Source organism: Larus michahellis, chromosome 2 (assembly GCF_964199755.1).
Source record: "Larus michahellis chromosome 2, bLarMic1.1, whole genome shotgun sequence".
NCBI lineage: Eukaryota > Metazoa > Chordata > Aves > Charadriiformes > Laridae > Larus > Larus michahellis.
Window position 1 is genome coordinate 1,754,777 of NC_133897.1, and position 14,392 is coordinate 1,769,168.

General features: G+C 49.5%; 1 protein-coding gene across 1 annotated transcript in view; it reads left to right on the forward strand.

Moving 5' to 3' along the window:
* The window catches only part of KIF9 (kinesin family member 9), a 37,477-nt gene that overhangs the window by 13,122 nt on the left and 9,963 nt on the right, over positions 1 to 14,392 (forward strand). The window contains exons 12-18 of the mRNA XM_074573863.1: positions 1,287 to 1,355; positions 1,780 to 1,884; positions 5,780 to 5,835; positions 7,928 to 8,018; positions 9,091 to 9,221; positions 11,212 to 11,394; positions 13,998 to 14,206. Coding sequence (XP_074429964.1) covers positions 1,287 to 1,355; positions 1,780 to 1,884; positions 5,780 to 5,835; positions 7,928 to 8,018; positions 9,091 to 9,221; positions 11,212 to 11,394; positions 13,998 to 14,206 — 844 coding nt within the window. The remainder of the gene's footprint in view (positions 1 to 1,286; positions 1,356 to 1,779; positions 1,885 to 5,779; positions 5,836 to 7,927; positions 8,019 to 9,090; positions 9,222 to 11,211; positions 11,395 to 13,997; positions 14,207 to 14,392) is intronic.

Below are 14,392 nucleotides of genomic sequence, written 5' to 3' on the forward strand. Positions count from 1 at the left end.
GCTGACGCGTGCTGAGTTTAGGTATACGATGAAACGGATTAGTATCACAGCTTTTTCATCGGTATTTAATTACAATTACCTCGAGTATGCTCGAGGGTACGGTCATGCAGATGGTCGCATCTTCCCTGGCGTGTGGTAACTCTTTCAATGGCATACGTAGGAGTCCGTAATTTTTGTGCTAAGATTCACCTCTTAACAGAGACGTTAAGTTGTGGACTACTCTCCTGGCATGCAGGGAAATCATCTCCCGTCCTACCTGCAGCTTCACACAGCTTTATCCCCAGTGCTGCTGGTTACGAGACATTTTTGCCACAAATACAGGACTTGTTTAAACAAGGAAATAGTTTAAAGAAAACGATCACAGTGTTTTAGATGTCCTGAGTGCACTTTCGCAGCTGGAACCGAGCTGGCAGCAGTAAACGCTCTATGAATTACCGATAGCCCAAAGAACAAGTTTAGAATGATCTGATCCTTCACACATGGAGTGTGTGAGAACCCGGCTGTATTTCACCTCACTGGCAAGCGGAGAAACAGCTGGGGAGTTCCCTCCAACAGCTTCCAGAAGGAGTATCTCGCTTCCAGAAGAAGTATCCCGCTTCCAGAAGAACCTGTGCAACAAACTCTCTTTTCCTCTTCAGTCCCTTTCATTTTTGTTGAGATGCGTGGAGTGGAGAAGAATAGCCAAAAGCGTAGTGTTTAAGGGAAACTATTGTGCTTCGATGCTCAACAGGTCACTTGAAAAGCAGCTCAGTATCCAATTCTCGCTGAATCCCCAGGAGATTTGTGTGCCCACACCTTTCTGGAAACACTTTCTAAATAGTGAATGTTTGAAGGTGTTCCACGTGATGGAGAAATTCAATCAAATACACCACAGGAGACTCCCTCCTCTATTAAAGTTAATGTCAGAACTCAGTAAGGGTCAGAGTGGACACCTGAATACTTTGCTTTCAAGATAATATCTCATAGTCCAGAACTTGACGGCCCCTACAGTAACCAGATCAGGAAAGCATCAAATTAAAAACCAGGTGGCCCTTCTTCTGGTGGCTTAGGCTGGCTCTGCAGGCAGCACGCCCAGGACACCACAGAAGCTGTCTCCCTGGAAGCTAATCAAAGGCAAAGCGATTTCCAGACTCACAGCTTCGCCGATGCGAACCCAACAGCAAACCCCGGGGGAGCTGGCACACAGCTGGGATGTTCTCTAGCAGCCGGTTTAATGCTGCTTTTCACCAGTTTTTTTCTCCAGTAGCATTTAGTGATTTGCTCACCCCTTTTTTTTTTCCTGCTAGGGGACAGTGAAAGCTTTGGAGAAGGAGATTATTCTTCTGAAGCAGGAACTGGCCATGCACGACAGCTTGGTAAGGAATAGGCTGCACCATCTTAGACGGGACCTATTTAAGGCTTTGTCACAGTCTTTGTTTTGCAGTTGGATCAGTTAACTCAGCGTCCAGTGCGATTGTATTCCTTCTGCTTCCAGAAGGGGTTTAGGCAGAGCTCTGAAGATCCCATGCGGTGAGGCTGTGGTGCAGCATCACTCCCCATCCGCAGATGTTTCTTTCAAGCTCTTGAAGCCCTCCTCTTCTTTGGTTGAAATGTGGAGGGGAACGCCTTGCTTTCAGCGCACTCCCAAGTCCTGCCGACTCAGACGACGAGAAGTCGCAATCACAAATTAAACATAAGGCTTCCCTGGGCGCAGTAGAGCAATGTCAGGTGTTCGCCCGACTAATACTTGCTTAGCTTTTTGTCATTCGATGGTACTCACTGGTTCACCTTTTTTCTTAGGTAAATCGCTCTTTGGTGACTTATGACCCTCTGACTGACGTCCAGATAGCAGAGATTAAGTCTCAAGTCCATAAATACCTAAAAGGAGACGTGGATGAAATTGATGTAAGTAGCTTGGTAGTAGAGAAGGACTTAAATACCGACTCCATCCCATTTTACTCCAAGACAGCAGCAATGAAAATGCCTTCTGAAGAGGCTATCTATAACCCTAAAAGTGCTACAGAATTGTGATATTTCTTTTTTTTCTGCATCTTAAGGGCTGTGTCCTTGTTTTCATCCCATTTTTACTTTTTTTGGAAGCCTGAGGAGACTTTTCCTCAGTCCTGAAACCCTTTGAATTGGTCTATTTGGAACTTCTTTAAAGAATGAATTTCAAAATTTGGCCCTGCCAATGTCACACCACATCTTTGCAAAGCGTGTTGCCAAAATACGCCCGGTCTTTTAGAGACAGGTTCATTAGGGCAGGGTTTCTCCACTTGAAACTACCCGTTAACTGCAAAATGATTGCGAAAAGAAACAGCAAAAGTCCTGCAAATGCAAATATTCCTGTGGGGGCAAAGAGGAAAATGTAAAGAAAATGGAAGTCATAAATGCACACTCAGAGTTACTGTAAAGTTTTGTTTGGTTGGGAACAGAAGCCACTGCGACAACAGTGCAGTAGCTGCTGGAAGACTGTTTTCCAAACAGTTAGATAACCCTTTAGCTTAAACAAAACACTTGAGACATTCCCTCTCATTTCATGTAATCCTTATCTACTGTTCCCCATGGAATTCTCATGGAAAAACTGGCTGCTCATGGCCTGGATGAGCATAGGATCTGCTGGATCAAGCCCTGGCTGGATGGACGGTCCCCAAGAGGGGTGGTCAATGGAGTTAAATCCAGCTGGGGGCCAGTCACAAGGGCTCAGTGTTGGGACCATTTCTGTTTAACGTCTTTATTGATGATCTTGATAAGGACATGGAGTGTATCATCAGGAAGTTCGCAGGTGACACCAAGTTAAGCGGGGGTGTTGATCTACACGAGGATAGGGAGGCTCTACAGAGAGACTTGGATAGATTGGACCGATGGGCCAACGCTAACGATACGAGCTTCAACAAGGCCAAGTGCCGGGTCCTGCACTTGGGCCACAACAACCCCAAGCATCGCAACGGGCTTGGGGCAGTGTGGCTGGAGAGCTGCCCGGCGGAAAAGGACCTGGGGCTTCTAATTGACAAGCGGCTGAACGTGAGCCAGCAGTGTGCCCAGGTGGCCAACAAAACCAATGGCATCCTGGCTTGTATTAGAAATAGTGTGACCAGCAGAAGGAGGGAGGTGATTGTCCCCCTGTACTCAGCACTGGTGAGGCCACACCTTGAGTATTGTGTCCAGTTTTGGGCACCTCAATACGAGAGAGATATCAAGGTGCAGAGGAAGGCAATGAAGCTGGTGAAGGGCCTGGAGAATAAATCTGATGAGGAGCGATTGAAGGAGCTGGGACTGTTTAGTTTGAGGAAGAGGAGGCTGAGTGGAGACCTCATCACTCTACAACTACTTGAAAGGACATTGTAGAGAGGTTGGTGCTGGTCTCTTCTCACAGGTAATTAGTGATAGAACAAGAGGGAATGGCTTCAAGCTGTAACAGGGCAGGTTTAGGCTGGACATTAGGAAAAAATTCTTCACAGAAAGCATGGTCAGACACTGGGAGGTGGTGGAGTCACCATCCTTGAATGTGTTTGAGTCATTTAGATGTGGTGTTGGGGGATATGGTGTAGGGGAGAACTCTGTAGAGTGGGGCTGATGGTTGGACTCGATGATCCCAAGGGTCTTTTCCAACCTAAATGATTCTATGATTCTCTCAAAGTCCCTGGTTTATCCCTCCAGCAGGCAGGAATGGAGCGGAAAAAGGTCTTATGTGAAGGTGTGTTTTACCTGGGCTGCCAAATGTGATGCGGGTGTGAGTGGAGCAGGGAAGGTAGAGAAGGACTAAGGAGTTTCACACAGGGAAGGATGTCTTCAGTGGCACTGAAGGATTTTCTAGAGAGAGGGTTGAGAACAGAGGTAGAGCATTTCATAGCTTGGTCCAGTCTTTTGGACCTTGGGAGAGCTGAGTGCTGATTTCTGCTCAGTGACAGACTGCCCATTACGTGTCTGTCCGTGCCTCTGCTCATCATCTCCAAAACAGAGATAACGGCATGGCTCAACCGCACTGATTTGTTTCAATGGGGAAGAGGACAAAAGATAGTGCTCTGGCAGTTCCAAGTACTCAAGCAGTCTTGGGCAGCAGCGAAAAGCGAAGTAGCATCGTAAATCTGCAAGGTCACCAGATGCCATATATGTCATTTGTAAAATTCATAGAATCATAGAATAGGATCATAGAATCATAGGGTTGGAAGGGACCTCTGGAGATTATCTAGTCCAACCCCCCTGCCAGAGCAGGGTCACCCACGGCAGGTTACACAGGAACACGGCCGGGTGGGTTTGGAATGTCTCCAGAGAGGAGACATTCCATATAAGGACGGCACACAATGTGTCGCTGAACGCCAAAACCCAACACAAGCCGGAATAACTCATCAATACCATCCCATTCACTTAATAAAATGGGACAGGACGTGGGAATGAAGGTTAAAACTTCCCTTGGGTCCTGGTCTTGCAAATGCTGGGACTGGGATTGCCACCGCTTAGCCCACAATCTTTGTTCAACGCCACTGGATTACGGAGCAAGAGAATCACAGAATCACAGAATGGTAGGGGTGGGAAGGGACCTCTGGAAATCATCTAGTCCAACCCCCTGCCAGAGCAGGATCACCCACAGCAGGTGGCACAGGAACATGTCCAGGCGGGCTTTGGATGTCTCCAGAGACGGAGACTCCCCCACCTCTCTGGGCAGCCTGTGCCAGGGCTCTGCCACCCTCACAGGAAAGAAGTTCCTCCTCATGTTGAGGTGGAGCTTCCTATGGTCAAGTTTGTGCCCATTACCCCTTGTCCTGTCGCTGGGCACCACTGAGAAGAGCCTGGCCCCATCCTCCTGACACCCCCCCTTTCAGTATTTATAAGTGTTGATAAGGTCCCCCCTCAGCTGTCTTTTTTCCAGACTGAAGAGCCCCAAATCCTTCAGCCTTTCTTCATCAGAGAGATGTTCCAGTCCCCTCATCATCTTGGTAGCCCTTTGCTGTCCCCTCTCCAGCAGTTCCCTGCCCTTCTTGAACTGGGGAGCCCAGAACTGGACCCAGTGCTCCAGGTGCAGCCTCCCCAGGGCAGAGCAGAGTGGGAGGATGACCACCCTCCACCTGCTGGCCACGCTCTTCTTGATGCCCCCCATGATGCCATTGGCCTTCTTGGCCACAAGGGCCCATTGCTGGCTCATAGGCATCCTGTTGTCGCCCAGGACTCACAGGTCTCTTTCCACAGAGCTGCTCTCCAGCAGGTCACCCCCAACCTGTCCTGGTGCAGGGGGTTATTCCTCCCCAGGTGCAGCACCCGACACTTGCCCTTGTTGAATTTCATAAGGTTCCTCTCTGCCCAACTCTCCAGCCTGTCCAGGTCTCTCTGGATGGTGGCACAGCCTTCTGGTGTGTCAGCCACCCACCCCAGCTTTGTGTCATCGGCAAACATGGTGAGGGTGCACTCTATCCCCCCATCCAGGTCATTGATGAATATATTGAAGAGGACTGGACCCAGCACTGACCCCTGGGGAGCACCACTCGTCACTGACCTCCAAATATTACAATATTTACAAAATTATTGTAAATAAGTTGTAACTTGATAGCTTGAACTTCAAGTTGCTCCGTTGAATTTACCCCGGTCTATCAGATTCCTCTCTCTTTAAAAACCTCCTCAGGGGGTGCAATGTGTCCACCTCCAGCCTGGCTCTCAAGTGCAGGGTAAAGGTAACTCTCCTTGAGCGTGGGTACCCAGCAAGCGGAAAGCAGAGTCCTCAAAATCTGAAATACTTGAATCAGTGCAGCTGACCACAGCATAGAAATGCCTACCCGTGTCTTTACTGTATGCGTCTCTTCCCCAGATAGTGAACGTCAGGCAAGTCCAGGAGGTTTTTAAGCAGTTCAAACTGGCTGTAAGGTAAGATGTCCAAAGTCGATGCCTTTCACAGTAAGGTTTAGAAATTCCACCAAGCTTTCATCTGGGATATCACGCCACGACATTGGGGAAGAATCATTACAGGCAATCTTTTGTAACTGAAAACACAATTCCGGACACATTCTGCTGGCCTTTGCACCAGAAGACTATTGCCTCGAACCTTCCAGTGCTCGTAAGTCACGTGCAAGGGTAAACTTCACTGATCTGGGGATCAGTCTCAGAACAGTCTCGCCACACCAGCATCTAAAAGTCATCAAATTTACTTATTTTTTTAGAAATTGTGGTAAAGCAAAGTCCTAAAGCAATTTGAAGGCGCATGATAAGAAGGCTCTGTGGCTATTTCCAGCGAGGTGCTCTCTGATGTGCGGTGCGCGATGGGAGAAAGCGTGAAAGTGGCTATTCGAAAATGTCACCAGCGGGTGATGAAAGTTGGTTTTGAAGGAGGGAAGGTGAATGACAGGCTGGAAAAAAAAAACAAAATCCTAAACATTAGGACAAATTGATGAGGACAAAATGAACTTCCATGTCATGAAATAGAAGAGAACGAAGAATAAGGGCATTAGGTGTTGTAGCAGTGGCCTGGCTGGGCAGCAGAGGTTTCTACTCACAGGGGTGACATTGCGATGTTGCTGTAGGAAATCTGCCTGCCCTCGAGAAACCTGAATGAACACAAGTGCCTGTGGTACGTCATCAGGTCGGGCAGCCAGGTTTTGCTGGGACCCAAGACCAAAATGGGTTTCATGGTAAAATGTTGCCCGCTTATTATTTATTTTTTTTTTAACTTGGGACTCTTTCAATTGTTCTGACACAGTGGGCTTTAGTCTTTTTTAACTTGCAGATTCTCTAATGATTATATGGGCAGAGAAGAACCAAATGAGGTTCAACAAAAGCAAGTGTAGGGTCCTGCACCTGGGAAGGAAGAATGCCAAACACCAGTATAGGTTAGGGGCGGACATGCTGGGAAGCAGCTCTGAGGAGAAGGACCTGGGGGTCCTAGTAGACAGCAAATTATCCATGAGCCAGCAGTGTGCCCTTGTCGCCAAGAAGGCCAATGGCATCCTGGGCTGCATAGGAAAGACTGTGGCCAGTACGTCGAGGGAGGTCATTCTCCCCCTCTACTCTGCACTGGTGAGGCCACAACTGGAGTACTGTGTCCAGTTTTGGGCTCCCCAGTTCAAGAGGGACGGGGAACTACTGGAGCGAGTCCAGCGAAGGGCAACCAAGATGATTATGGGACTGGAGCACCTCCCTTATGAGGAAAGGCTGAGAGAGCTGGGACTCTTCAGCCTGGAGAAGAGAAGGTTGAGGGGAGACCTGATTAATGTTTACAAGTACCTAAAGGGTGGGTTTAAGGAGGACGGAGCCAGGCTCTTTTCAATGGTTCCCAGTGACAGGACGAGGGGCAATGGGCACAAGCTGGAACATAGGAAGTTCCGTTCAAATACACGGAAAAACTTCTTTACGGTGAGGGTGACAGAGCACTGGAACAGGCTGCCCAGGGAGGGTGTGGAGTCCCCTTCTCTGGAGATTTTCAAGCCCCGCCTGGATGCAGCCCTGAGGGATGTGCTTTAGGCAATCCTGCTCTAGCAGGGGAGTGGGACTAGATGATCTCTAGAGGTCCCTTCCAACTCTGAAGATTCCGTGATTCCGTGATTCCGTGATTTTCAGTCTTGTGTAGTGTACTTATGCCGACTGACAAGGCTTCACCCCTTCCCTATCAGTGAAAACATCGCTCGGTTTGAACGTCACGAGGGTTAAAGTGAGGTGATGGAACTGAACGGGGGCAATATTATTTGATATGGCCCATTAAAAGGTTACGCTAAGTACGAAAATAGCCATCAAAAAGCTTCCATATCTAAGAGGCCTAAGAGGAACAACACAGAAAAAAAAAAGAAAGGAAGAGCGGAAAAAGGTTATGGGGCAGAACAGAAGGAGCAAGGTGGGGTGTTTGGAGAGGAGATCACAGGTAAAAGCTGGTTTTCTTTGGAAATCTGATATTGGCAGGTATTAGAGGTTTTGGCATAGGAAATACTCCTCCTTGAACACGACGCTAAGGGGCTGTTTTCTCCCCCAGTCAACAGGAGCATGAAGTGGAGGCCAGATTACGAAGCAAGTACGCTCTGATAGACAAAAATAACTTTGCGACCGTTGCTGCTCTTCAGAAGGTAACGCCTGGTGCTCGAGGCCGGCCCAGAATTCAGCTTAGAATCGGCTGCTTTGCTGCTGAAACGTGAATTGCCTCAAATTCTCAACTTTTCCCCGTTGGAAATCTGAAGTTCAGAAATTTTAATGGGATGAGTGTGTCGAAAAACTTGCAGAGAGCAGAGGTGCATTCGTATCAGCAGAGGATTAGGCCCATTATCTGAACAGAATAATTTATTAAATGGGAACGAAGAAAATATAAACTAGAAGGTGACCTGTCTGTCAATCGGTTGTAGGAGGTGGCGTCAGATCACCCGCCTCCGCTGAGATCCCTCTTTTAGTCCTTGTAATTACTGGAGCAAAGTAAACGTGTCATATGTAAACCATAAATCCAGATGTGGACTCTAGCTTACAGTTTATAATCTATTTTTCATTACTTATTTCCCTCTGTGAAATATTTTCTCTCTGAAGTGGTTATTTCCTTGCCTTGGTTTTACCCAGTACAGCAGATAAAAGAGTCATTATCTGTTACGCAGAGTCATACGCTTGTCCTGTGGCTTCACTGCAGATGCTTGGAATTTTTTTTGGAAGAAAGGCACGAGGGAAAATGCAAAGTATTTGTATAAGAGAGAAGCACATGGTCTCTAACAGGCCTATTCAAGTCTTTATTTAAAGAAGTGGAAAACAAAACCGAAACCTGATTTAGGTAGATTTTAACGCCTAATGGCCCCTCTGTTTTATAGTTGAAGCACTATGAGAAATAGTGTAGGAAACATAATGCTCTTCTGTATTTTCACTAAATGAAGACTTCTGAGGGTGCATTTATTTCTGTGGCACCAGACTCAAGTTATTCTCCCCCGAAGTGGCTGAAACATTTGGCGTAGGAATTTGAGGATAATTTTGGTGCCATTTCAGTTTTCACTTCATCCTTAGAGTTGTGTTTCTCTGAAATACTCGGTAGCGCATACAGATTTCTGGATTATATTGTACAACGGGATGGAATAGCTGCCGGGCAAGGGCTGGGTAGCTTTTGGGATCTAGAGAGTTACAGATCCAACGCTGCCTGGGCCATGTTTTATTTCTTCCTGTTTCCAGGAAGGTGTGGTTGATGTGGATGGCTATTTGGTGCAGGAAGAGGATGGACAGGCTTCTGGGACGAGAACTGCTCCATTTTCATCCAGAGATGGTGGGAAGAAGAAACCCAGGAAAAGCAACGGCCAGCCCAAGTGAGTAAAGCAGCCAGACAGCTCTCCCTTTTCTCTGACAATGTGTCATCGCAGTGATGTCCTCAAACCAGGACGTTAGCTCTTGGAAGAAGGTAGAGATGAAGCCGGCTTAACATGTGGAAGTTTTGTTTCCTCAAGGATGACATTCCAGCATGATGCTGGAAGGGTTTGTGGTGTCCTTATGGCTACCAGCAACACCGGCAGGAGGAAGTTAGGAGAATGCGTGTGGCTGGCAAGCCCAGCTTGTGGTGGGGCAGACCTCTGTTATGGGGAAGATTTACTGCGAATGGTTTGTCCATGTGTCTGTTACGGACAAACGGAGACCACGGAGCGCTGCTCAGGGTGTGGACGAGAAGCTCAACATGAGCAGACAATGCGCGCTGGCAGCCCAGAAAGCCAACTGCATCCTGGGCTGCGTCAAAAGAAGCGTGGCCAGCAGGGCGAGGGAGGGGATTCTGCCCCTCTGCTCCGCTCTGGGGAGACCCCACCTGGAGTCCTGCGTCCAGCTCTGGAGTCCTCAGCACAAGAAGGACATGGACCTGTTGGAACAGGTCCAGCAGAGGGCCCCGGAGATGCTGGGAGGGCTGGAGCCCCTCTGCTGTGGGGACAGGCTGAGAGAGCTGGGGAGGTTCAGCCTGGAGAAGAGAAGGCTCCGGGGAGACCTTGGAGCCCCTTCCAGACTCTCAAGGGGCTCCAGGAAAGCTGGGGAGGGACTCTGGAGCAGGGAATGTAAAGATAGGACCCAGGGTAATGGCCTCAAACTGAAAGAAGGTAGATTTAGATTGGACATCAGGAAAAAATTCTTGACTGTGAGGGTGGTGAGCCCCTGGCCCAGGTTGCCCAGGGAAGCTGTGGCTGCCCCATCCCTGGAGGGGTTCAAGGCCAGGCTGGATGAGGCTTTGAGCAGCCTGGTCTAGTGGGAGATGTCCCTGCCCAGGGCAGGAGGATGGAACTAGATGATCTTTAATGTCCCTTCCAACCCAAACCATTCTATGATTCTGTGATTCTGTGTGTGAGCTGTGGACATGAAGGCTGGGCAGGCTTTGGGCTGAAGAACTTGCAGCCAGCACAGACAGGGTTAGCCTGTGAGGAGAGAGGTGGACACGCAGGCAGGGTAACAGTCCTGTGGTGGTGATAGAAGACGTGTTAAACTTGCAGTTTTTCTTTAAAGCATTAGGTAGAAGGGGATCTGCTAAGGGGAAAGGAAGGAAGGGACAGTGGACAGAGGAGAAGCTAAGGAGAAGAGATTTTGAGAGAGAAGGGGGAACAAGCAGCCCAGAGCAGAGAAAGATTCTTCAATTTACAGAAATGAGCTCCCTGCGCTGGCAGTTTCTACAACTGCTTCTGTGGCCAAGAGCATCTGCTTGGTTCCTCCTTTGGTTCCCCAAAGTTCCTGTGTTAGAGAGGAGGGGAATCACCAAGCCTTTAGTATCCACATGACACAGTGGAGTCCTCTGTGCAGTTCTTTTTTTTTTTGGGAGATGGAAGGCGATTTGGCAAGCACTTTTCTCTATCTCTTTCAAGTCACGCTGTCCCCTGCAGACAAGGCTGGTGGTGTTTGTGGAGGTGAGCGGCGGGAGAAGGACAGCGAGCTGGGCTTGATTTAGACGTGGAGTTAGACGAAATCCAAGGGGATTTGGTTTATAGGTTCCTCTGAAGGTAAAGAGGCTCTTCCTGCCTGCAGGTGTGCCTCAGTCCAGACAGGGTGGGAATGTTGTGGTGATCTTTCTCCGGAAAGCCAGTCCAGCCTCCGCTGTGCTCTATGGTATTTGCTCCACAAGGCAGTCCCTCTGCTCTAGGAAGTAAGGATTTGTGGGAACAAAGCTGATCTTATTCCTTGGCGGTAGATATTTCACTGCAAACTTTGGTAGAAGCAACATCAGGCTGCTAGTTTTTGAACCAACAAAGCTAGCACCTGCAGCATGTTTTGGTTCCAGCTTCCTGTTATTAAGGAATCAATTAATCTGGTTCATCGTTTTGCCCCTTTTAGGAAGGAAGGAATCGGGAGCTTTCTTTCTGGAAGAGATCTGGATGGTTTTTTACCATCAAAAAGTCAGGGAACGGTTTCCACCAAGGATCTGAGTGTGAAAGAGGCAGCAAGGAACCATGATACAGCACATATTGATGCAGAGCTCTCAAAGTCAGCTCCCGTGGAGGATTCCCAGCAGCCCAGGTAAGCTTTCCCTGTAAGGGAGTATATCCTCTTTGCCAGAGGGTGGTTTACACCGGAGTGATTGCATTGTGTTCCCCTAGTGCAACTACCTGCTTCGAAATGGAGAGATTCAGAGATCTTCATTGCTTGGATGCAGAAATACATTGTAGGACAGCAGTGGTTGTAAGGACACCCTGTGAAGCAAATTATGTTGGTGGTCTTCACCTTCTCCATCTGCTTTCAGCTGTGTCCTGCTCACTTGCTCTATTAAGTGTGAAATCTCTGAAAATCGCAGCACTCTTCACCCTTTGGTTAGTAGTAAAAGTGCAGGGAGACGTCATGTCCAGCCACAAACCCCCCCCAAGTCATGAAAATGGGTCAATAGCTGCACAAGATGAGGGCAGGAAGTACCATGTCAAGAGAGAAGAGTGGAGAACGGCCAAAAATGCAGCAACATGTGTCATCTGCTTGTGCCACGACAAGAATTTAGCATGGGAGGGCAGCGCTGAACTGCAATTCGTTCTGGATGGAGTTGATGGGGTAAGAAACGCTACTGGTATCGAGACGAAGGGCTTTTTCCAGGAGGATGTGCTCAACAGCATGAGGCTGTTCAACTCCCAGGAACTCAGCCAGGACCCCACACAAACCAGTCGGGACACCACTTTTCCCATCACCAGCCATCTTTTCTGGCTGAGAGCCCTCAAGCTGCGAGCGCTGCAGCTCTGAAGTCTTATGAGCACCTCCATTGCCCGCGTTGTAGATGACCAAGTCTTTGCTTGTTCCTGACGCCCAGGGAGAGCATTGCAGTGAAGCCATCCCAGGATTTACTCCTGAAGAAGGGCCAAGTGCAAGGTCCTGCACCTGGGTCATGGCAATCCCAGGGACAAATCCAGGCTGGGTGGAGAATGGCTTGAGAGCAGCCCTGAGGAGAAGGACTTGGGGGTGCTGGTGGACAAGAAGCTCAACATGAACAGGCAATGTGCGCTGGCAGCCCAGAAAGCCAACCACATCCTGGGCTGCATCAGGAGAAGCGTGGCCAGCAGGGCGAGGGAGGGGATTCTGCCCCTCTGCTCTGCTCTGGGGAGACCCCACCTGGAGTACCACGTCCAGCTCTGGAGTCCTCAGCACAAAAAGGACACGGACCTGTTGGAACGGGTCCAGAGGAGGCCATGAAGATGATCAGAGGGCTGGAGCCCCTCTGCTGTGAGGACAGGTTGAGAGAGCTGGAGGGGTTCAGCCTGGAGAAGAGAAGGCTCCAGGGAGACCTTCTAGCAGCCTTCCAGTCCCTAAAGGGGGCCTACAGGAGGGATGGGGAGGGACTCTGGATCAGGGAGCATAATGATAGGACGAGGAGGAACGGCCTCAAACTGCAAGAGGGGAGACTTAGATGAGATCTGAGGAAGAAATTCTTGACTGTGAGGGTGGTGAGCCCCTGGCCCAGGTTGCCCAGAGAAGCTGTGGCTGCCCCATCCCTGGAGGGGTTCAAGGCCAGGTTGGACGGGGCTTGGAGCAACCTGGGCTGGTGGGAGGTGTCCCTGCCCAGGGCAGGGGGTTGGAACTAGATGACCTTTAAGGTCCCTTCCAACCCAAACCATTCTGTGATTCTGTGAAGAACCTTAAGATGTCGTCGCGTTCCTCCACGTCCTCTGCGTGTGTTTTAGTGTTTCTTCTACAGGTCCTGTGGCTGGCAGGGAAGGCTACTGCTGCTGCAGCTGCGTAAGGCACAACCCAGAGTCCATAGAAGCTTGGTAGCTGGCTGTCCAAGCTGTAGCTGTGGCAGTCTGCCCAGTGGCTGTTGTTTACAGCGCTTTGCCAGCAGTTTGGCACGGAAAGCAGCCTCACGCAGCCTTTGAGGAGTTTGAAAATGCCCTTAAGAGGTCAATCAGGGGAAGGCAGTAGTCAAGAGTTTTGCTTCGACCGGTCTAGACTGAGGAATGTGGTGACTTGTAGCTACTTTCTGCTACCAGATCCAGCCCGCTCACCCAGAACAACCTTACGCAGCCCAGAGCAGGGAGTGTGACGTTCTCCTGTGGGACTCTCCTTTTGCCCAGTGTGGTTTGTGATGAAGTAAGAGCTGGTGTTCATGGAGGCACGTTTGCAACAAAGCCATTTCATAGAAAAGTCAGGATTGACACGCGCCCCTTTGAGTTCAGTCTTTCTAAATAGGCAAGACTTAAAAGCCACGGGCGGCAGTAGAGCCGGCCAACGCACGCAGCTATGGGCTTTGGTTGGCAGAGGTGACTGGTCTGTGCTGGGATCCAGCGAGGAAACAGCAAAGACGTTTCCGTTTAACAATAGGGAGGAACAATATTCATTATTCTTCTGGAAATTCAGACCATTAAAGGTCCGCTTTCCAGGGAAGCCTCACTTCTGAGGCATCTCCTGAGGAATGCGGTTTCTATGTAAATAAGTCTTTCTTCTGGGAGCAGGACTGGGGGAAAGTGGGTGTGAGGGCTGGCACAGAGATGGTACCAGGGTGCAGCTGGCACAGCGAGATCCTCAAAGGGCTCATTGAAATACCATCCCCAAACCTCAGCTATGGCCACTCCCCTGAGCTGTGTCACGCTGCAGGGCAGAACAAACTGACCTCCCCATGTCCGCGTTTTCTTTGAATTCCGCTGCAGCTCCCCTCCATCCAAACCAGTGGCATTTGAGCAGTTTAAGGAGAAGGGCGGAAGTGAGATCAACCGGATCTTTAAAGAGAACAAAAGCATCCTCCTCGCCAGGAAGAAGAGAAGCAGTACAGTGGCGCAGAGGATCAACTTCATCAAGCGTGAGATAGAGAGCATCAAAAAGGCTTTGGAGGCTCAGAAGCAGGAGCGGTGGCAGCAGGGTAAGTCGCTGTGTGGAGACTGGCCAGCGCAAATCCAACCGAAGAAGGGAGCCACTGGTTTCAAAGCAATTCTGGTGGTGAGACCACTAGACCACCACTGCCGCTTGCCAGGGTAGCGGGACAGGCCGGGCTTAGCGCCCCAGCTCTGCAGCTGGCCTTGTGTTTTTGCCACGTGATTCCTCCACT